Source organism: Caretta caretta, chromosome 17 (assembly GCF_965140235.1).
Source record: "Caretta caretta isolate rCarCar2 chromosome 17, rCarCar1.hap1, whole genome shotgun sequence".
Taxonomy (NCBI): Eukaryota; Metazoa; Chordata; order Testudines; family Cheloniidae; genus Caretta; species Caretta caretta.
This window is the reverse complement of record NC_134222.1, coordinates 5,462,409-5,482,490: the sequence shown is the minus strand read 5'-3', so window position 1 is coordinate 5,482,490 and position 20,082 is coordinate 5,462,409. Positions and strand designations below refer to the sequence as shown.

At 39.9% G+C, this 20,082-nt stretch overlaps 1 protein-coding gene and 1 long non-coding RNA gene across 6 annotated transcripts in view; one reads left to right on the top strand and one right to left on the bottom strand.

Moving 5' to 3' along the window:
* Positions 1-20,082, bottom strand: part of DHX40 (DEAH-box helicase 40) — a 140,572-nt gene that overhangs the window by 2,672 nt on the left and 117,818 nt on the right. For 4 of the 5 annotated variants that reach the window (XM_075120843.1, XM_075120845.1, XM_048823576.2 and 1 more), the window contains 17 exons: positions 19,627-19,834; positions 18,490-18,635; positions 17,477-17,596; positions 15,383-15,613; positions 15,066-15,132; positions 13,643-13,774; positions 11,303-11,402; positions 10,579-10,665; positions 9,879-10,061; positions 9,223-9,303; positions 8,321-8,478; positions 5,107-5,221; positions 4,719-4,827; positions 4,281-4,375; positions 3,600-3,669; positions 2,589-2,817; positions 369-1,177 (listed from right to left, as the gene is read on the bottom strand). In XM_075120843.1, coding sequence (XP_074976944.1) covers positions 1,038-1,177; positions 2,589-2,817; positions 3,600-3,669; positions 4,281-4,375; positions 4,719-4,827; positions 5,107-5,221; positions 8,321-8,478; positions 9,223-9,303; positions 9,879-10,061; positions 10,579-10,665; positions 11,303-11,402; positions 13,643-13,774; positions 15,066-15,132; positions 15,383-15,613; positions 17,477-17,596; positions 18,490-18,635; positions 19,627-19,834 — 2,271 coding nt within the window. In that variant the 3' untranslated portion in view covers positions 369-1,037. Of the gene's footprint in view, positions 1-368; positions 1,178-2,588; positions 2,818-3,599; positions 3,670-4,280; positions 4,376-4,718; positions 4,828-5,106; positions 5,222-8,320; positions 8,479-9,222; positions 9,304-9,878; positions 10,062-10,578; positions 10,666-11,302; positions 11,403-13,642; positions 13,775-15,065; positions 15,133-15,382; positions 15,614-17,476; positions 17,597-18,489; positions 18,636-19,626; positions 19,835-20,082 lie in introns of those variants that run through there. The other variant, XR_012665363.1, reaches the window with a different exon arrangement.
* LOC125623762 (uncharacterized) lies at positions 3,121-13,564 on the top strand. The gene is made up of 3 exons (XR_007353124.2): positions 3,121-3,196; positions 12,859-13,047; positions 13,132-13,564. It is a non-coding gene; the product is annotated as an uncharacterized LOC125623762 (long non-coding RNA).

The following is a 20,082-nucleotide window of genomic DNA, read 5'->3' as shown; positions in this document are numbered from 1 at the left end:
GAAAACATTACACCCCTTCCTAATGCCCCACACCAAGCCTAACCACAGACTCATGACAAATATTAGAAAGTAAACAAACGTCGAGAAAAGAAGCATCTTTCCACAGTTACCCTTAATTCAAGGATGTAGACACCATCTTTTTTACCCCATAAATGCTTCTCACAAACTAACATTCTAACATTAAATCAGACAGCTCTGAGGAGGCGGTGGCCTGTTGGTGGATTGTGGGATGTAACCATCTGGAGAGGAGAAATGGACAGACTGCTGCTTCTTTGCCAACTAGATGATAGCAATGCGGGGCAACTTCCCTATGACAAAACAGGCCATGCCTTGATGGCAAGAACGCAAACATCCATTTACCAAAAAAATTTCATCCAAATGAGACATTTTAATGCCAAAGCAATCACTGTGTATGGTACAGCTAAATACAGAGCAAGTAATGATCCTGCATGAGGCACAACATAGGTAAATGACATAAACCTTTCTAATTTGGATTCTTATTATTCCCTCGTTAAAAGAGCACATGAAGTACTATACAACTTAAAAATGGTTATTATACATAATTTAGTGAAACAATCACACCAGACAGGTCCTATAAGCCAACAATTTACAGAAGGAAATAAATATATATATTTTTAAAAATGTAACACTGGACAGTTATACTCTATTTCACAAGGTTTTCAAGAAAATGCGACTAAAAATTGCATTGACACAATGCCCCTTTTTAGTGGCCAACTCCAATTCCAACTGAGTGACACAGAACAGGCTGTAAATACTGCTTCTTCAGCCACATTTGCAGTGAATAAGTTACTGCCTAGGACACATGGCAATGAAAGTTCAGCTCATTAACCTTTCCTCACTGTCTGTCACAAAAACAGCAAGGAGTATCAGGTTTGTGCCCCCAAGCAGACAGACTCCATGTGAACTGGCAACTTCCTTCAGTTCTTACCTTTTCTTTTTTTTTTGGTGTGTTTATGCAGCAAGCTTATCAACAAGCAATTGCACTGAGTGCCTTTGCAAGAGCACTCATTGCTGTACTAGCCTATCTCCTTTAGCGTGGCATTTATACACTGTGCCCTTTGCTGTTTTCTCTGGAGGTAGCGCACTCGGGCATCCTGTATTGATTTATCATCATTCCTTTTCTCCATCTTCTTTGCAGAGTCATATTTTATTTTTTCTACAGAAAAACAAAACAGTACAATTGTGTGTCATAAATGCCACTTCCACCCCCCGACTTCACACTCATAGGGTTAGCTGATCAACTAAAACCAACAGAAGCTCAAATTTTTCAAGTGCTGCTCTCAGTCATGCCAATGGATGATCCAACGACCTCCAGAAGAGACAAACGGCAAAGTAACTAGGACGTCCTTTCTATGGAAAAACTAAAGTCTCAAAGACAAATATACTGTATATCCAGCTACACTTAAGTTATAGAAAAATCTTACCCTCAACCCTCTTGTCAATATTTGCACGTGCGATCACCCCTAGTATATATCTGGATCATGTTGGTTTTACTGTAACTGAGCCTTTGGGCCTCAAGTTCTATGCATGTGTTACTTTTCTATGCTACCTCTTCCATTTTGAAAAAAAATACAAAAGGCTTGGGAAAAATGCCTTTCTGGATTTATCTTGAAAGGAGAAGAAAATAAAAATGGAGGTAGATCCCTCTTCCAGGACTTCTCTCTTAGAAATGAAAACTCTCTCCTGCTCCCACTGAGCTATCTCAGATCATGGCAGTGGATGACTTCACCTGCCTGATTGTATTGGAGAAACATGAATTATTTGTCATAACATTAAAATGATTTTGATTTATATTTTCTTTTCTTTTTTCTTTTTTTTTTTTTTTACAATTACTCTTTTAATTAAGGGAAGTACTGATGGTAAAACATGCTATCTTGAAGCCTGAAGTTCCCTATTTATCCACAGGTCAGGTACAGCACAGGCTGTGACAGTTCACGATTCCCTCACAAGGCCCTGCCAGCGTCTCTCAAATCCGTGTCTGGAAAGGGCAGCTCAGGGGTGAAAGGGCCCTTTCAGTACTTGGCTTCTCTACTGAACCCACTGACAAAAGAATTCAGAGAATGTCAAGCTGCTGAATCAGTTAATATGCACCAGTTTAATTAAACACAGACCATTATTTTTAAATCAGGTGTTAAACTTTGTGGACGTTACTTTGCTGACAATGAATTCTGATGCTCTCCCCCCTCACCCTACCCCTTTTTCTTTCTCATCTGTAATATTATAGCTATTGGAATTTTTCTCTGACAATATCAGGTTAACAAATAATTATACTCTCTACAGTAGGGGAAATACCCTTTCCAAACCTCAAGTAACTTGTGAAAATAGGTGTTCATGTTCAAAATGCTTTTCTTCCAGTTACAGGAGTGTGCACAGCTAATGTTACTGACAGAAGACAAAAATCAAAAGAGGTGTGGCCAGGTTAACAAATATGAAGTCACTAGCCTAGATGCTGCAATACTCAGTATGCTTATGCCATCTCTCTCATTCACAGCCCCCTAATATGGCTAAAATAGGCAGTCGTCAATTTCTGATTCAGGTTTATGGAAAGCTAAGTCCAGTTTGCTCACCATACTGTCGTTTGAGGTCTTCCTTGTTTTTCCACTTGGTTATTTCCTCCTCTGTCACCTCTTCCCGTGCCACACTGCTCAGTTCATACACATCAATTTCATGTAACTTGGGCAACAAGTCTTTGACCCACTCATAGCGAATAGGACACACCATCCTCACATAAATTTTAGATGTGACCAGGACATCATGGAAGATGATCCATTCAGGTTGAAGTTCCTGGTCATGGAGCTAAAGGTAAAGTTATTCACATTTTTTCAGATTACTATCTTGATATTCTTTCAATAAATGTGCTCTGCAGATTGACAGCAGAAAAAACACAGGTCCTAATTCAGATTCTTGCCACAAACTGGTTAACAGCTAAACCCTTTTGTCTTGCTCTCCTCCACATTCCCTTTTGAGAAGTTATATTTAATCCTTCATGCCTTCCTATGGCTTTTACTTTGGAAAGCTGAAACATCCAATTTTTAACCAGACTAATTCAGAACCTAGAGTTGCCTTTAGTTACATTTATCAATAATGGTTTTCATTTCTAGAGCATCTTCCAGAGGAGGATCTCCAAGTACTTCTGACACATGAATGGATTAATCCTCTTAAAAAAGCCTGTGAGGTAAGTTAATAATTATCTCCTTGTTGCAGACGGGAAAACTGAGGTATAGAAGTTAGTGACTTGCCCAAAATTGCACAGAAAGTCAGTAAGAGTCAGAGCCAAAATTCAGATCTACTAATTTTCCAGTTCTGGGTTATAGCCACTAGATTACATTCCCTTCACAAACCAAACATTTGTATGGATTCTGATTCTGTGCGACTCCCTAAGGAAAGATGTGGTATAGGCTAGTGTCTTACAGTATGGAGGCTGTGTACAATATTCCATATGGCCAGAAGCTAGCTTCAATCTTACACCAGGAACAAGCAAGCCAAAGATCAGGGAAACAATTTGCATAGCCTGCTTTGTTTTCCCATTTACCTGAAAAAAACACCCAGACAACTATTAGCAGAAGTAAGTAACTTACTGCTGATGAAGGATGAAGATGGACTATGCTACCATGTCCGTCCATCGTGCAGAATGTCCTGCCTGCGGACCTAAAAGCATGAGGAATATTTTTATATCCAGTGACATGCTTAGCTGTGCTTAGACAGCAACATAATCTAAAAAGAGCAGCAGCAGGATAGGAGAAAATGGTTAGCATAGAAAAAATAAACTTTCCAGAAATAAGTGTAAAAACTAGATACGGATTAAAACATCTCTTTATACATCATATTAACTCTCTTTTCAGTCCAAACTTTTGATTCTGTGACAAATATGGTTTTAGATTTCCATCTTGCTGACAGATGATCATGCTGACATCCACAAAGCCCTTTACAAATATTAGCTAGGCTTCCCAAAGCCCCCTGCAAGGTGAGTAATTAAGTATTATCCCCCCACATTTCACAGATATGGAGACTGAGATACCAAGAAGTTAAATAATTTGTCCAAAATTACAATGAGAGTCAGTGGCAGAGCTGGCCCTGGAAATTAAGACTCCTGGCTCCCAGTCCTGCACTCCGACAGCTCCTCTCCTGCTGTAACAAGTGAAGTTGACCCTTTTAATAAGCTGTGGTACAGTCTTGCGACTATTTGTTTTGATTTATAATCACATACTAACGAATGTGGCAAATCTTTTCTATGCAATTCCCAAAACTCCACTCCTTACCTTCTGGCTACATTGGTGAAGTACCCCGTGCACAGACATCTTCGGAGTATCTCATTTTTGGAGCCATCAAAACGCTCTCTTGGGAAGTCTGACAGCTGTATAAAGAGCAGCACAAAATGGATTAGTGTCTTTGTTAAAGGAAAATTGGTCACACTTTTCCCCACTCAGGAGCTTAAACCTTGTGTTTCACACTTCATAGTCAGCTATTTTATATTACCTTCCTTTTGTCCGTTCCTACCATTACACCACAAATTTAGGATTAGGCTACAATGAGGTGTGTACTTATTAAAAAAAAAAAAAAAAACTAAGAAAATGAGTTTAGATTAGGACAAAGATGGTGGCCATCTAGTGAAGACTCCATACTGCAGTACACATCTAACACAGGCACTTGTGCAAAGACAAATACCACTAATTTACATTAGAAGGAAGTTTGTTCACCTGTTTAAGCTTACTGGTTATTTCCTGAAGTTGTGCTTCCACACTAAAAGCAGATTTTAAAGCTCTGAAGTGGACCCAGTGTTTCTGGCACCAAGCTACAGGAGACTTGCTAGGAATAGAGATACTGGTGTTATAACGAGGCCTTTCGTAAGTGAAAGGCAGAAAGTTGCTACTATTTTTTATTATGGTTGTACAAAGAAGACAAACATTCAGATATTTTGTAAATTCAGACAGCAGATTCCTTGTACTCTACATATATTACAGTATGCAAAAATCCGCATCTGGGTATGAGCACATGTACACATAGATGGGCTTTAGACAATAAATGTACAATAGAACTCCCAGTTGATATCTTCTGTGTATTGAATAAATACCTATTCATAAGTACCTTGATTTGCACTGTTCAAAGATGTTTAAAAGGGTTGCAAAATCATTGCATCCTCCTGCCTCTAATGACAGCTCCTGGTGGCGGAGTTCTGCTTCCTTTTGTTTCAGAAGGTCATCTGAGGAAATACTAAGTTATATTTCACTTTAACAAATTCAATTTTCATTTGTCACTCCTACCTTAGTTTTCTATAATCTCTCTAAGGTGCAGCTAAAAGTCTTGGCTCTTTATTTAGATTATTTTAAGACTCATTTCTTTCCCTCCCACCCCCAGCCTCAGTTTTGTCTCTCCCACTTCTGAGAACATGAAGCTGCTGCTAAGGCTGTGATTAAAACTGTCAGCCAGCACTAGAGATGTAGCTTTGATGCAAGTGCTAAACTCTCTCCTTGGGAAAGTAAGTGAGTATTGTTCTCTCTGATGATAAATTCTGAGTTGTCATGTAGAATGACAACATGAAAATATACAAAAGCAACAGAGTTTAAAGAAAGAAAAGGAGTACTTGTGGTACCTTAGAGACTAACAAATTTATTTGAGCATAAGCTTTCATGAGCTACAGCTCACTTCATCGGATGCATTCAGTGGAAAATACAGTGGGGAGATTTATATACATAGAGAACATGAAACAATGGGTGTTACCATACACACTGTAACCAGAGGGATCACTTAAGGTGAGCTATTACCAGCAGGAGGGGTATGGGGGGACCTTTCATAGTGATAATCAAGGTGGGCTATTTCCAGCAGTTGACAAGAACGTCTGAGGAACAGTGGGGGGTGGGGGATAAACATGGGAAAGTAGTTTTACTTTGTGTAATGACCCATCCACTCCCAGTCTCTATTCAAGCTTAAGTTAATTGTATCTAGTTTGCAAACTAATTCCAATTCAGCAGTCTCTCGCTGGAGTCTGTTTTTGAAGTTTTTTTGTTGAAGAATTGCCACTTTTAGGTCTGTAATCAAGTGACCAGAGAGACTGAAGTGTTCTCCGACTGGTTTTTGAATGTTATCATTCTTGACGTCTTGATTTGTGTCCATTTATTCTTTTACGTAGAGACTGTCCAGTTTGACCAATGTATGTAAAAGAATAAATGGACACAAACCAGTTGGAGAACGCTTCAATCTCTCTGGTCACTCAATTACAGACCTAAAAGTGGCAATTCTTCAATAAAAAAACTTCAAAAACAGACTCCAACGAGAGACTGCCGAATTGGAATTAATTTGCAAACTGGATACGATTAGGCTTGAATAGAGACTGGGAGTGAATGGGTCATTACACAAAGTAAAACTACTTCCCCATGTTTATCCCCCACCCCCCACTGTTCCTCAGACGTTCTTGTCAACTGCTGGAAATGGCCCACCTTGATTATCACTACAAAATGTCCTCCCCCGCCCTCCTGCTGGTAATAGAGCACCTTAAGTGATCACTCTGGTTACAGTGTATATGGTAACACCCATTGTTTCATGTTCTCTATGTATATAAATCTCCCCACTGTATTTTCCACTGAATGCATCCGATGAAGTGAGCTGTAGCTTATGAAAGCTCATGCTCAAATAAATTGGTTAGTCTCTAAGGTGCCACAAGTACTCCTGTTCTTTTTGCGAACACAGACTAACACGGCTGCTACTCTGAAACCAGAGTTTAAAGAGTTTCTAGAAATCAAGTGAGTGGAAGATTTCATCATCTGAGCAGCAGGCCCTCACATTTCAGATGAGACCAAAAAAACAGGGCCTGCTGCTGCTATTTGTGGGCAGTTTCATTTACCCTGTTGAACCTAACTTATGTCATGAAGTCCAGATAACATGGCGATGGATAGATAAAATAAATCAATAGTTTGACATAAAACTCAACCCACGAGTCCACAGAAACCTTCATGTAACTGCAAAGAATGTGTCATGCCAAAGAAATAACATTTCAGAACTTTGACCTCAAATTTTGAGCCCCAAAGGACTACCCAACCCCAAGTATAGATAGATATGGCTACTTTAGGCCAATGCAGTATGCTGCTGCACTTCCCCAGGCCCTGACCACACATACATTCAGGTATTTAATTTCAAACACATGTGGCTCCACTGAAGTCAACAACAGTACTCATGCACTTAGCTTTAAGCACATGAGTAAGTATTTGCAGGATGTGAGCCTATGCCATGATCCCTTGTTTCCAGATTGACAGCTACACTGTTTAACAGGGACTGGAGTCCCTGCACTAGTTTGTTAGCTGGCTGAAAAGGAAATGTGAACAAGCTGCAAAAGGAGCCAGAGGGAGAATGGGAAAGCAAAAATCAAGTCTATGGGAGTGTGAGGAACTGCAGAGTACCATCCAACAGCAAAAATCCTCTGATAGCTCACTTTCAAGGTGCTGAATGTCTGAACTGGCTTTTGCCGCTGTATCAACAAAAACAAGTTAATACGTTACAGAGATAACCAGACACGGACAATGAACACGAGCAGAAAGGACAAAGTTCTCCCCAAGGCTTTGCTACACACACTTTTTTAAAAAGCAAGTGAGCTCAGTGCTAGTGAAAGGTTCTGATCTGAAAGCCCAGCAGAATTAAATCTTCTGGTTAGTCACAGAATTGGCATAGGACCAGCAGCAGCAGTTCATGTTTCCCCCACACAGACTAATAATCCTGCCCCAGAGGGAACACTTCTAGGGTGAGTTCATTCTTTTAATCTAGTCAGCTCTTGGTCTCTCACTGCAGATTGACCAAAAGTGGATCCAGGTAGCATCTGATGAGGTGTTATTTTTTGTTACAATACTAGATCTGCGCCTGCCAATTGCAACGGCATCTTTCAACAGTGACGCTCCCCAAGCTGCTACAGACAGCGTTTACGAAATACACTGGCTTAGGGTATGCAGCCATGTCTCCCTCTGGTGACTGGGCTAGTTGAGAGTACAAGCTTGCTCCTTACTGACAGCTCAAGGGAGTCATTCTTTTAGCTCAAGTGATAGGAGCTTGTGTTTCTTTTGCTGGAGATTCCCAGATGATGATTCCTACTGATGACTGAAGTGTGTGTATGTGATGAGCTGTGGCTTCACATAACTAATGACATTAGGAATGGAAAACTAGTGAAGAAGTGAAAGACAAAATGCAAAAGGACATTAAGGACAAAGTTCTCCAGACTGAGCACTGGGTGTTGACCAACCACCTCCCAGCACACATTCTGCTCAGGATACAATTCATAACTTTTGAGGACCTGCTTCTGAAGAATGGGGTTTCTTACCAGGCCGTATGAAGACATTTTCCACAGACAACATCGCAGCTATGGGAAGCAACAGATCTTCGCAGTCAAGAGAAGCTGCCTTTATGACAGCACAGGTCAGGTTTGGAGGGAGAGGAAATTGCACCAAAAACTCTCCCAGTCTTGTCACGCGGCCTCTCCTTATTGGGAGGAAAAGATTCAAACATCAGATTGAACAGACTCAATCTGTAAGGCCAGAACATAGGTACAAGACCCAAGTAGCCAGGACATCTCCAACAGAGCCTTCATTGGCTCTTATATAAACACACACTCCCCAGAGGCCCAGAAGAGACAGAGGCCTAGCAAATCCAGACAGCAGATGATCCTCTAGCCTAAACTCTCCCACAGCTTGCCCACGTCCTGCCCCATCTGCACTGTCAGTGGGGGTTTTGAGTGCAGGATTAGTGTGAAGAATTCTTAGAAGCTTAGGATAAGATGTGTGTGTGCTACTCTCTTAAGTATCATATAGGCCCCATTACTGTTATGTCTGGGTATCTCACACACTTTAGCATATTTAGCCTCACAACAGCCCTGTGAGGTGTTATTTTCCCCATTTTACAGATGGGGAAATAAAGCACAGAAAGACTAAGTGACTTGCCCAACGTCACACAGGAAAATCTGGAACAGAGCAAGGAACTGAATCCAGGTCTCCTGAGTCCCAGGTTAGTGCCCCAACCAGTGGCCCATCCTTCCTCTTGGATCAGAACATTCTTTTCAGACTGAAAAATATTTAAGTTCATGCGCAAACTAATATATGTGCTCTACTGCTGAGGAAAGTAATCTACTTTATGTTGCAACTCGTTAACAGTACAAAATTAAGTCACAAAAACTTTTTGTAAGTACTAAGGTTGAAAAGGTAAAAAGTTTGTTTTTGCCCTTTTTACCTGTCAATAGCATCACACTGGTAAAGTTGCTTAAGAGCCTCTAAAATATGCCTCTCTTCAGGGCGGTCCAAATAGGGGAACCTACAAACAGAAAGGCTGGATAAATTCCACAGCTTGGGCTCAAGGTAGTTGGTTAAAGCTGTAAGTGTTTTATATATTACAACACTCCTGGAATCCTTCAATACAGGTCAACAACCAAGGGGAAACTGTGTGTGCACGTGTATATATAATAGTTACACATTTCTCTTTAATGAAGAAAATAGCTTCCATATCCCAAAAGAGCTCTGTCTGCACACACAAATATATCTATATTTACACACACACCCTGCACATGGGACCCTCACGTTAATTATTCCACCAGGGTCAAGTTTTAGGCATACAAACCTCAACAACGTTCCTTTAAAACACTAACAAAGATTACTGCTATTTCAGGAGCTAGTTTTGACAGATCCCCAAAGAGATCTAAAGCCTAAGACACAGCCTAACACTGGAGATTTTTAGGAGAACGACAGAAGAGTTGATGTTGTGGAATTGTCCCATTTTCCCTGATACCTAACTGTGTTCTTGGTACCAACATGACATAGTGTGCCAACCCCCTCTAATACGCATTGCCAAGACTCAGGAGGGAGATTACAATTGCCTCCACCATGGGTTACCTTATGACATCATGTACAGCAAGGCACTTCAAGGTCAAGATCACAGATGTAAGACTAGTTCTCTTTATCTCTGGGATCATGTGATTAGGCATACACTGATCCCAGAATTCCTTGCTGTACACCCTGTAGCATTTTCCAGGTGATGTCCTGCCAGCTCGGCCAGCTCGTTGCATTGCTTCACTCCTCCAAAAATAAGCAAAGAAAAATAATGCTGTGCATGTCAAAGTAGCCAAGCACCCTATAATTATGATCAACGATAGCAATTTGTGTGTCTCTGGATGTAGGATTTAATATATTGTACAGGAACCCTGCTATACAAAATGTAACAGCATGAAGAAGTGATATTGGGCAAAACTTCCTGAACTTCTTTCAATTAGTTGTGCTCAGTACCGGAAAGATGATGTGTAAATCATTTTCAGATTACAGATAATACATGGTGAGTTCTTCCTCACTGTTCATGATTAAAATTAAAGTACCATGCTCTACTAAAATGTTTTATTTACTATCCCTGATGTTTTCTAAATATTGACCTGACAGAGCTGCAAATTAAAGCTAAATGTGCTGCAGTGTCTCCAAGATCTCTCTGCTCTTCTTTATATTGGGAAAATTGGCAGTCACACAGTACATTCAGAGCAACTTTCAAAGGCAATCTGAGGACTTTTCTCAAACCAGAAAGTAAACTACCTTTCTTCTAACTTACTTTGAAATGGGAACCACCTCCAGTATGTCCAAGCCAACCCTGGGGTTATGATTTAACTGCTTCACAAATCCACTATCAACTACATACCTAAAAAAAATTAAAAATATCTTAAGATACAGGAAAAAGGACCTAGATCAGGCAGTGGCTTAGGTTCCTTATCCTTAGTCAGTCAATTAGTAACATGTCAGATGGAACACAGTTGGTCTGTAAATGTGGAAGAAGATAGTTTCACTCTGCTGGCCAATTACTGAACTACAATGGGATGAACCTTGAGGAAATTCTTCATATAGGGCTTGTCTACACAGAAATTACACTGATTTAGTTTCAGAGTAGCAGCCGTGTTAGTCTGTATCCGCAAAAAGAACAGGAGTATTTGTGGCACCTTAGAGACTAACAAATTTATTAGAGCATAAGCTTTCCTGATTTAGTGGAATCAAAGTACTGGGTTTGGTTTCAAAATAAGATAAACTGATATTAAGAACTCTTTAAGCCTATTTAAGAGTGCCAGAGCAAAAGCGATGCATTAATTTATTAAACTGATTAAGAAACATTTCTGGTCTACATAAAGAGAAGAGTCACTTACTGCAAAAGGGCATGTAATTACTCAGCAGGATCAGAACAACAGAAACAGGAAGGGGAGAACTGGATGAGGTTTTTCCAATTCTAATGCAACTTTGAGTCAGACCCTTGGTTACAGCTTTTACCAAGGACAGGAAATAGATACCTGATTCCATCAACTGTCAGAGAAGTTGCAGCAACGTTTGTGGATACAACACATTTTCTAATGCCTGGAGGAGGTGGCAAAAATATTCTTCTCTGCTGATCTAAAGAGAAAGAGTCCATCAATTAATCCTTTACGTCAGGATGCACAAAAGTCAAATTCCTACTCTAGAAAAGGACAAGATTACCCACTAAAGACAGAAAATTAATGGAGGTCCTTGGGTTAAAACTAAAAGTGAGCCAGGAGATGAATTTCAAAACAAGAACTGCTTTACAATAGTCTTTAATATACTTGTCGGGAACATCACCTCTTCTCTGTTGTTCCTTAAGAAAGTCTCTAGCTTAAGTGCTTTTAAGTGCAGCCCTTTTGAATAGCTCTTGTGCAAGAGAAATACAGACGTAGGGAACCAAGCAAAATGCCAGCTCAAAAAATGGAATGTTTAAGAAGGATTTAAAGCATGTTAAGAAACAACCTGAGGTCTAAGAAACCAAAGCAACTGGAGATCAATAGAATAAGTTTCCCATCAAAATTAGTTAAAACCTTAACATACCTTACTGTAGGTTAAGATAAGATGGATTTTTTGGGTAACACCACATTTCCCTCGGTCTTATTTTGAAAGTCTCCTAAGGCACAGATGAGAATTGGGCATCTAACTTTCCTCTGTGCCTTTCAAAATCCCCCCCTAAAGTCATATGTTTATACTTAGATTGCAAGCTCTTTGGGGCATGGCCCATCTTTTTGTTGTGTGTTTATATATTGCCACGTTCGGGGGGGTCCTAGGCACTAGCACAATAATAAAATAATGATGGCTTTCAAGCACTATCCTGGTACCTTTGGTGTTGTAAAAATAAATAACTCCCTCTCTCATTCAACCCTCAGCAAATCTTTTTGGGAGGGAACAAGGTCTGCACCCTCCCCACATGTCTTCAACCAATATACTCCCTACAAAGGTTTCCAGGCTCTAAAATTGCTGACCTATTCTTCTCATGTATATTTATTCTGCCTTTCAGCATTCTACACATTGCACCCCACAATTAAATACCACATTCAAGATCATCTGAAGTGAAAACACACCTGTTTTTATAAGGGTCATGAAGCCTGCGTTTCTAAACCCTTCAAAATTAGGCAGTGACACCGCAGACTGACTTCGTTCAGTAATTTACACCTTCTATATAGGTGTAACACCACACTCTTTGTATCTTCTCTTGTATGTATAATCCTATTGCCACATATCTTATTGGCAATACTTTTATCTTTTTTTTTTTTTTTTTAAAAAGGTAACTGTTGATTAAGATTAATTGTAGCAACACAACGGAGCAATTATGTCAAATCCCTTTTGTAACAGCTACCAAACATATTTTAATTGAAAATGGGTATCATATCTCCCCATAACAGACATTATCCACAAATTGAATGTGAAGCTTTTGAAACTATACTTTATTTTAAAAGCAAACCCTGGACTAAAAGGAGAAAGACTTCCTGGCACTCAACACCCCCATTAGCCAGTTAAAGAGCAGAGTTAATGAGCTTTAACAATAATAATTCCATCCATTCCTTAGGTGGAAGGACAGTAGCTACAACTGGAATCCTGAGGGCAAGTATGACGATCCACTCATAGCTAGGGAATCCTCAGGCTTCTCGTTACGACACAAGAATTTTCCTTGATAGAAGCAGAAGAATGCAACAGCTTTACAAGAAAAGTTATGTGCGTTTTCAGTACAGGAAAGACAACATGTCATTATGAAAAGGTATTGACAGGATCTGACTATTTAATGGATTTTTGCCAACTGCCTTTATGAACCAGCACACAATACAATTCTTTTTTGTTACAGAAAATAATACCTTTTCCTATTGAGGCTGCAACGGGAATTTCAGAGAGGCAGAATGTCATCATCAGTGCTGAAGTTTGGCCAGGACATCAAAGCCAGCAAATTCTTGTGAACACCACTATGACATTTTTAATAACCACAAGTAGTCAGAACTTTGGGGTCTGGTACAAACTGAAAGACCGAACTTCCAACAACACGGCATTCACTTTTTCCATGCTAGGACGGTCACTCAGGACTGATCTGGAGAGAAGGGCACTGCCTTCTAAGCCAACACTGCCACTTCCAGCAGCATATGGATTTTAATTCATGGTTCCCGAGCAAGAATTGACTTGGCCAGATTATGATTAGCTTGTGACAATACTGCTTTATTAATCTCTCAAACAGGTAAGCAAATATCTGGGTTGTTTCCATTCAAAATAAAAGTATTTGTCCACGATGTCCCATGTAACCATTAACTGCAGCTAAAATCTGCATGAACTAAACATAACATTATGTTTAATTCAGTAAGCCTTACCTGTTGGCATTGACCCATACAATGGTAAGATAAGCAAACCTTCAACAGAACCATCTTGCACATCATAGCGGTAATCAATAGATTCCGCTTTTTGGAAAAGTAAGTCGCATGTTCTTTCTATCTCAGATTGTCCTAAAGCAAAATACAGAAGCACTTAAAATATAAACTATTTAGTGAGGACTTTACCTTGTTAGTTTGCAACAACTCTACACAATCTAGTCTTTTATACATACTATGGAGATGTCAGTACAACTGCGAGGGTAAAGGAAAATTAACTGGTCACTTGCAGTCTTTTCAAACTGGGATTTATGCTTAGGGTTTCTGTGCAACAGTGATGGTTTTGACATGTATTTTGTATCAGGTTTTATTAACTCTTTCAGCAACCTGAATTATAAATTAACTGAGTTTTTGCCAGGAGGATTATTTAAGGAGCTTCTCTCTTCCAGAAGATAGCAGGAAAAACTTATACTGTACAAATATACAATGCATGCTTCATTCTTCTACATGAACATAGAAAAACCAATCTGGAGTTTATCTTCTCTCCCATATTGGAAAGAGTTGATCAACTTGATTATTTTGTTTGTTTAAAGCCCCCTATGAAATCAGGGCGAGGTTCTGGTGTGCAAGGAATGTAAGAACAGGTCCATAGAAGAAAAGTGACACCAGTCATTTTCTTTCCTCTTTTCACATCCCATAAAACAAGATTTCGTACTCCTGCTTCCTAGTGAGGCAAGCTGTGTAACTTTCTGTATAGAATCTCTCTTTTCCAAAGGGCAGAAGAGTGGATATATAACTAGATGTGGTTTATTTTCAACTTTTTGGCTTAGTCTTTATTATCTAATAACACCTCTCTCAAGGGACTATATCCTGCCCTGGTAGGGGGCTGGACTCTGATCTTGTTGTTCTGTACTTCTATAACCACTAGTGACTACTGCCATCACACAATCCAAATCCTGAAAGACTGGATTTATAAAGGAATAGGGAGGTAGTTAGGGCATCTTTCTTCTGACCATTAGGATAGGACAGAAACATCAGGACTAGAGGCAATGTTAGAGGTATATAATAACCACAGTTGGAAAAGCTATCCAAACAGCTTTAGGATAGGATTTTTGGAAGTGCCTAAGTGACTTAGAAACAAAGTTCTATTATCTTTCAATGGGACTTGTGGTCCTAAGCCTTTCGAAAATCCCACTCACAATCTAAAATCATTACATGTTTGCCACAGCCACTTTCTCTATATTTGCCTTCCGTGCCCTAGCTCAGTTGTGCATTGCTGCAGTGATGCATCTAGACACAGCTCTAATGCCCCCAGTGCCCACTGTTCTAGAATGATCTGGGCATTCAGCAGTAAGACAATTCTTTCTGTTGGCAAGGCCACTATTTGGCACAGGATAGAGTTTTTCAAGTAAAAAGGAATTCTCACCAGTCAGAAAAACCAAGATGTCTCCCGCTGACTCATTCAAGTGGATATCCAGGGTCACTTTTACAGCCTGAAACAAGCACCACTAACAGAATTATCTGCTGGAATTAGAGCTTTTCTCATCACTGGTTGTAACTGACAGTGTAAATCAATTCCCTCCTCCCACTTTCCACCACAAAAACTAGGAAGCTTGAGAAACCAGCCTTGCATGAAGTGTTTAATTCTTCATGCAGAGATGAGCTCCAATGCTCTTTAAGAGCTCATCATCATACAGCTAACAGAGAGAACATGGCAAACAGGCAAAGGAAAATAAGCAATACCTCTGTAACATAAGCAGAGCTTTCTGCATCCTTTGGGCCAAGCAGGCTGCAGAATATCTCCTTGACGGGATAATTCCTTCCTGGAATGTCCACCACTGTGCAGCCTCCAAAGAACTCTGAGAGCTTGTCTACCTCCAGGGTGGCTGACATCACCACCACCTTCAAGGCTTTCCTTCTCTTGGGAGGCTTCTTTTGTTGGAATAGTTTCTTCAGCAAGCCAAATAAAATGTCCTGAAAGAAAGAGTCACCTTACCTTCGCAAGTCAACTCTTTGGAATACAAATGCCCACTGAAATACATGGGGAGGGGTTGATTTTATCCCAGAGTTACTGGTAAATGGGACAAAATTAAGCAATGTGCTTTGGGGGCACAAGTGCTTTAAAAGGTTTTTTCCTTCTTGTAAATATTCTGGTTGCTCTCTAAAGCTTAGCAACAAAATGCTTAGTAGGCTTAAAGAAACCCAAGTTTTTTTCCACAGCTCTGTAACAGCAAGCTGAATCAACACAGCTAAAATACCTTGCTTCTCATTCCTAATTCTCCCCTCAGTTGCAAAAAGACAACTGTTTTTAAAGCAGTGCCAACACTTTTTGTTAGTAGTTCCCCCACAGGAAAATGGCACTTCCTTGTGTTTGTGCTGCACTCAGAGGTGGTCTCTTTCCTCAGTTATTATGCAAAAAATAAAAAAATGCAAAAAACTGAAGTAGGGAGAGGTGTGGGAAAAAATCAGATCCACAGGCTAACTGTCAGAAGAGTGCAACCCTTTCCCCCTCACACTCCCATCTCAGGAGAGACTTGTAAAGTGTAAATGTGCTTTGGTTTAATCCCTTTGATTTAATGCCAAAGTTCAATAGAATACTGGGACTTACAGTGACAGAACATAGTTATATTTTTTGCAACATTGATAACCGCAGCTGTATCAATGAAAATATGCTTGTAACAGGATTAAAGAAAAATGTCAAAACCGTGTGTGCTACAAACTACGCTGGGTAGTAGCCAATCTCATGGTTTCACCTAGCATGTTTGTTTAAAAAAAAATTCCCATCCACTTTGTGCAGTGGAACCTTGCTAGTAACTTTCATGCTGGAAAAACTGACAGCTTGACTGCTGTTTTTGAACAGAACAGCTAACAGTGCCAGGAAGAGTGTTGACGGGACTTTAAACTGTCAGATGTTGCAAATTCAGTAAATAAGAAGCCAGTTCATGCTGTAGTGAAGTCATAAGAATACACCAGAAGTAGAGAAGACCATTGGTTTCAGAGAAGAGCCTCACTCCCAGCCAGAAGGCCTTGGGGATTGTCCAACAGCCAAAGGAAGGAATTACAACAAAGGAAAGATTACAACAGTGGAGACAGTCACCCAAACTGAACAGGCAAACACAGAAGCACTACAACCTCCCATATACGAACTGTAAACCTCAATGCATTCAAAGAGAAGAAAAAAAAACAGCCTATGCTACATGGACCTTCTCTGTCTGGATGGTGCAGATAAGGGGGACAACACGTTTAATTATTAGAAGAGTGGGCAAAGGAGTCAGGACCCCTGGGTTCTAGTCTAACTTCTGACAACAATTCACTGTACGAGATTCTAGATAAATCACTTAACTATTCTATGACTCAGTTAAAAGCTTTCAATTACTTCTGTAAAATGATGGTAAGTCACACAGGAAGGTCAGGTGGTTTAGTTAGCATGTAAAGCACTTTGAGATCCTTAAAATGAAAGATGCTATCAAGGGGCAGAGGACCAGCTTTTTAGTCTCTTATAACTGAACTAAACAGAATTAACTCCTCCAGGAACTAAGGACCATCACAACTCTCACCACTTTCCATTCTGAGGTGTTTCTTTGACCTGGCCTTCTCTCACAAATACATAGCAACATGTACTTTCATAAAAAAAAGCCAGCCGACCAAAACAAGACACTCCACTGCAAACACTTCTCCCCTTGGAGAAGGAATGGGAGAACAAATTAATGACAGATGTTAGTCACATCACTTCACACACTAAGGGGATGAGTGCAGCATAAGAACCTATAGAGAACAGATCTCGAAGTTTCTTTTTAGTTATACTGAATGACGTGTGTCAAATAAAGAAAAACTCACTGTGCTTAAGCTCCGCTCATGGGCTTCATCCAGTATAATGATGCTGTATTTGGTAAGATGGAGGTCTGCCAGTATCTGTCTCAGTAAGCAGCCATCAGTCATATACTTGATTGCAGTACCCTGAATAGTTTAACCATCCATTCAGTTATTGCCCTGGATATGGATTTCATTACATACAGTCACATATCAGGAGCGACTACAGACTGAAGTTGATGATTTAGACTTTTCAAGGTTAGTGAGAGACTTTACATGCTATAATTAACGTACTAAGCCATAGCCACAAAAGACACTTGCTAGGTTTTCTGAAATACTTAAGTAATGTTTTAAATACTGGACTGTATTTGTAATGTGCTACATTTCTAATCTGTGCTGTCCTTTTCTTCTTTTCTAAATTGAGTGATATCATCATCACCTCCTAATGACAATCCAATAACTGTGATTTTGTAATTAGAATTAAGTATTCACCTACCCCACGCACATTCAGACTGTTTAAAAAACAACCTTCTCGATGAGAATTTGTGGGTTCTGTGGCTATCCTTCAGTTGTAATATGCTATGAAATCATGAACAGCATATAAAATCGATTTGAGCCATATTTCAGACTGCTAAGGTTGCATCTCCACCACAGATACAGATGCACATACAGAATGCAATTAAAACAGACATCCTGGATGGCAGAAAGCAATTTTAGATTTAAACTAACCCACAAAACAGATCATGATGAGCGTCCAAACTTTGTACAAGCACCTTTATGTAAATGTGCATGTAGCTCAAGGACAACCTAACTGAAAGGTATTGACACATAGCTCTATTTTACATATTGACAACTTGCCATGAACTCAAGGGCTGCACCTGATTTGTATTAAATGGAACCACTTGCAGTCACCTCTTTTAAAATGGAGATGTGCCTCACAGAGACTATATAGGGCCCAGAATGCAATGATTTATCTTGCTCCATTAAGAGAGATTATTTATTAATTAATGTTATTTTAAAAAATAATCTTCAACTCGTACCTCAGAGGTGCAGTCATCAAAGCGAACCTGATATCCCACTATGCTTCCCAGTGAAGAGTTCATCTCCTCAGCCACTCTCTGAGCCACAGACATGGTAGCTACTCGGCGTGGCTGAGTCACACCAATCACTCCATGCTTTAGAAAGCCTACAAAAGGCAAAGAAATTGCTTCATCAAAGAATTACCTTCGTGGTAGGTTAACTGTTGCTAATATATTTTTAAAGTCTTCACTGACTGATTTCACTGATTAGTATCTCCCTCTCCTCTCACTCACCAGTGAAGTTCAACACACATCATCTTTGTTCAAAGATTTTTAAAATATTTTCCCTGATCTATTTTGCTAACAATTTTTGGAGAGGAGAGTGACTAGCATTTGTGGACCTCCTGGAAAAAGGAGAGCAAGAAACAAGAAAATTACTTAAATTTAAAAAAAAAGAAAAGGAGGACTTGTGGCACCTTAGAGACTAACCAATTTATTTGAGCATGAGCTTTCGTGAGCTACAGCTCACTTCATCAGATGTATACCGTGGAAACTGCAGCAGACTTTATATACACACAGAGAATATGAAACAATACCTCCTCCCACCCCACTGTCCTGCTGGTAATAGCTTATCTAAAGTGATCAACAGGTGGGCCATTTCCAGCACAAATCCAGGTTCTCTCACCCTCCACCCCCCCACACAAATTCACTCTCCTGCTGGTGCTAGCCCATCCAAAGTGACACTTTGGATAGGCTATCACCAGCAGGAGAGTGAATTTGTGTGGGGGGGTGGAGGGTGAGAAAACCTGGATTTGTGCTGGAAATGGCCTAACTTGATGATCACTTTAGATAAGCTATTACCAGCAGGACAGTGGGGTGGGAGGAGGTATTGTTTCATATTCTCTGTGTGTATATAAAGTCTGCTGCAGTTTCCACGGTATACATCTGATGAAGTGAGCTGTAGCTCACGAAAGCTCATGCTCAAATAAACTGGTTAGTCTCTAAGGTGCCACAAGTCCTCCTTTTCTTTTTGCGAATACAGACTAACACGGCTGTTCCTCTGAAACCTTAAATTTTAAAGAGTATATTAAGAGTATCATCTAACTGAAAGGTTTTACACTTCACCAACAGCATATTAAGGAGAAAATAAATAGTTACCTTCTTCAAATAGATACTTAGGGAGCTGGGTAGTTTTGCCACTCCCCGTCTCCCCAGTCACAATAAGAAATGAATTGTCTCTGACAGCGTCAACTAGTTTCTGCCTGTATCTGTGAATAGGGAGGGCTCTGAAGTCTGAGTTTCCTTTGTCTTTTTCCTTTCGGCAACTGCATTTTCTCTCCATTGGGGCGACAATTTGAGAGCTCTCCTGTGGTGCAGATAGATAAATACACCTCCCAATGTTATAATTACATGCATGTTTGATATTTGTATCACAGTACACAGTAAGTGTTCTTTATTTCACATTACATTAAACAGAGAAAAACAGGCCCTCTTTCAGACTAATCCTAATGAGATGAAATTCAGGAGCTAGCAGAAGGTGGAGTCATCTCAAGACATTTTCCTGACAGCTTCCTAACAGCAGAATTCAACCCCACTAAAGCACAAACCTTGGAG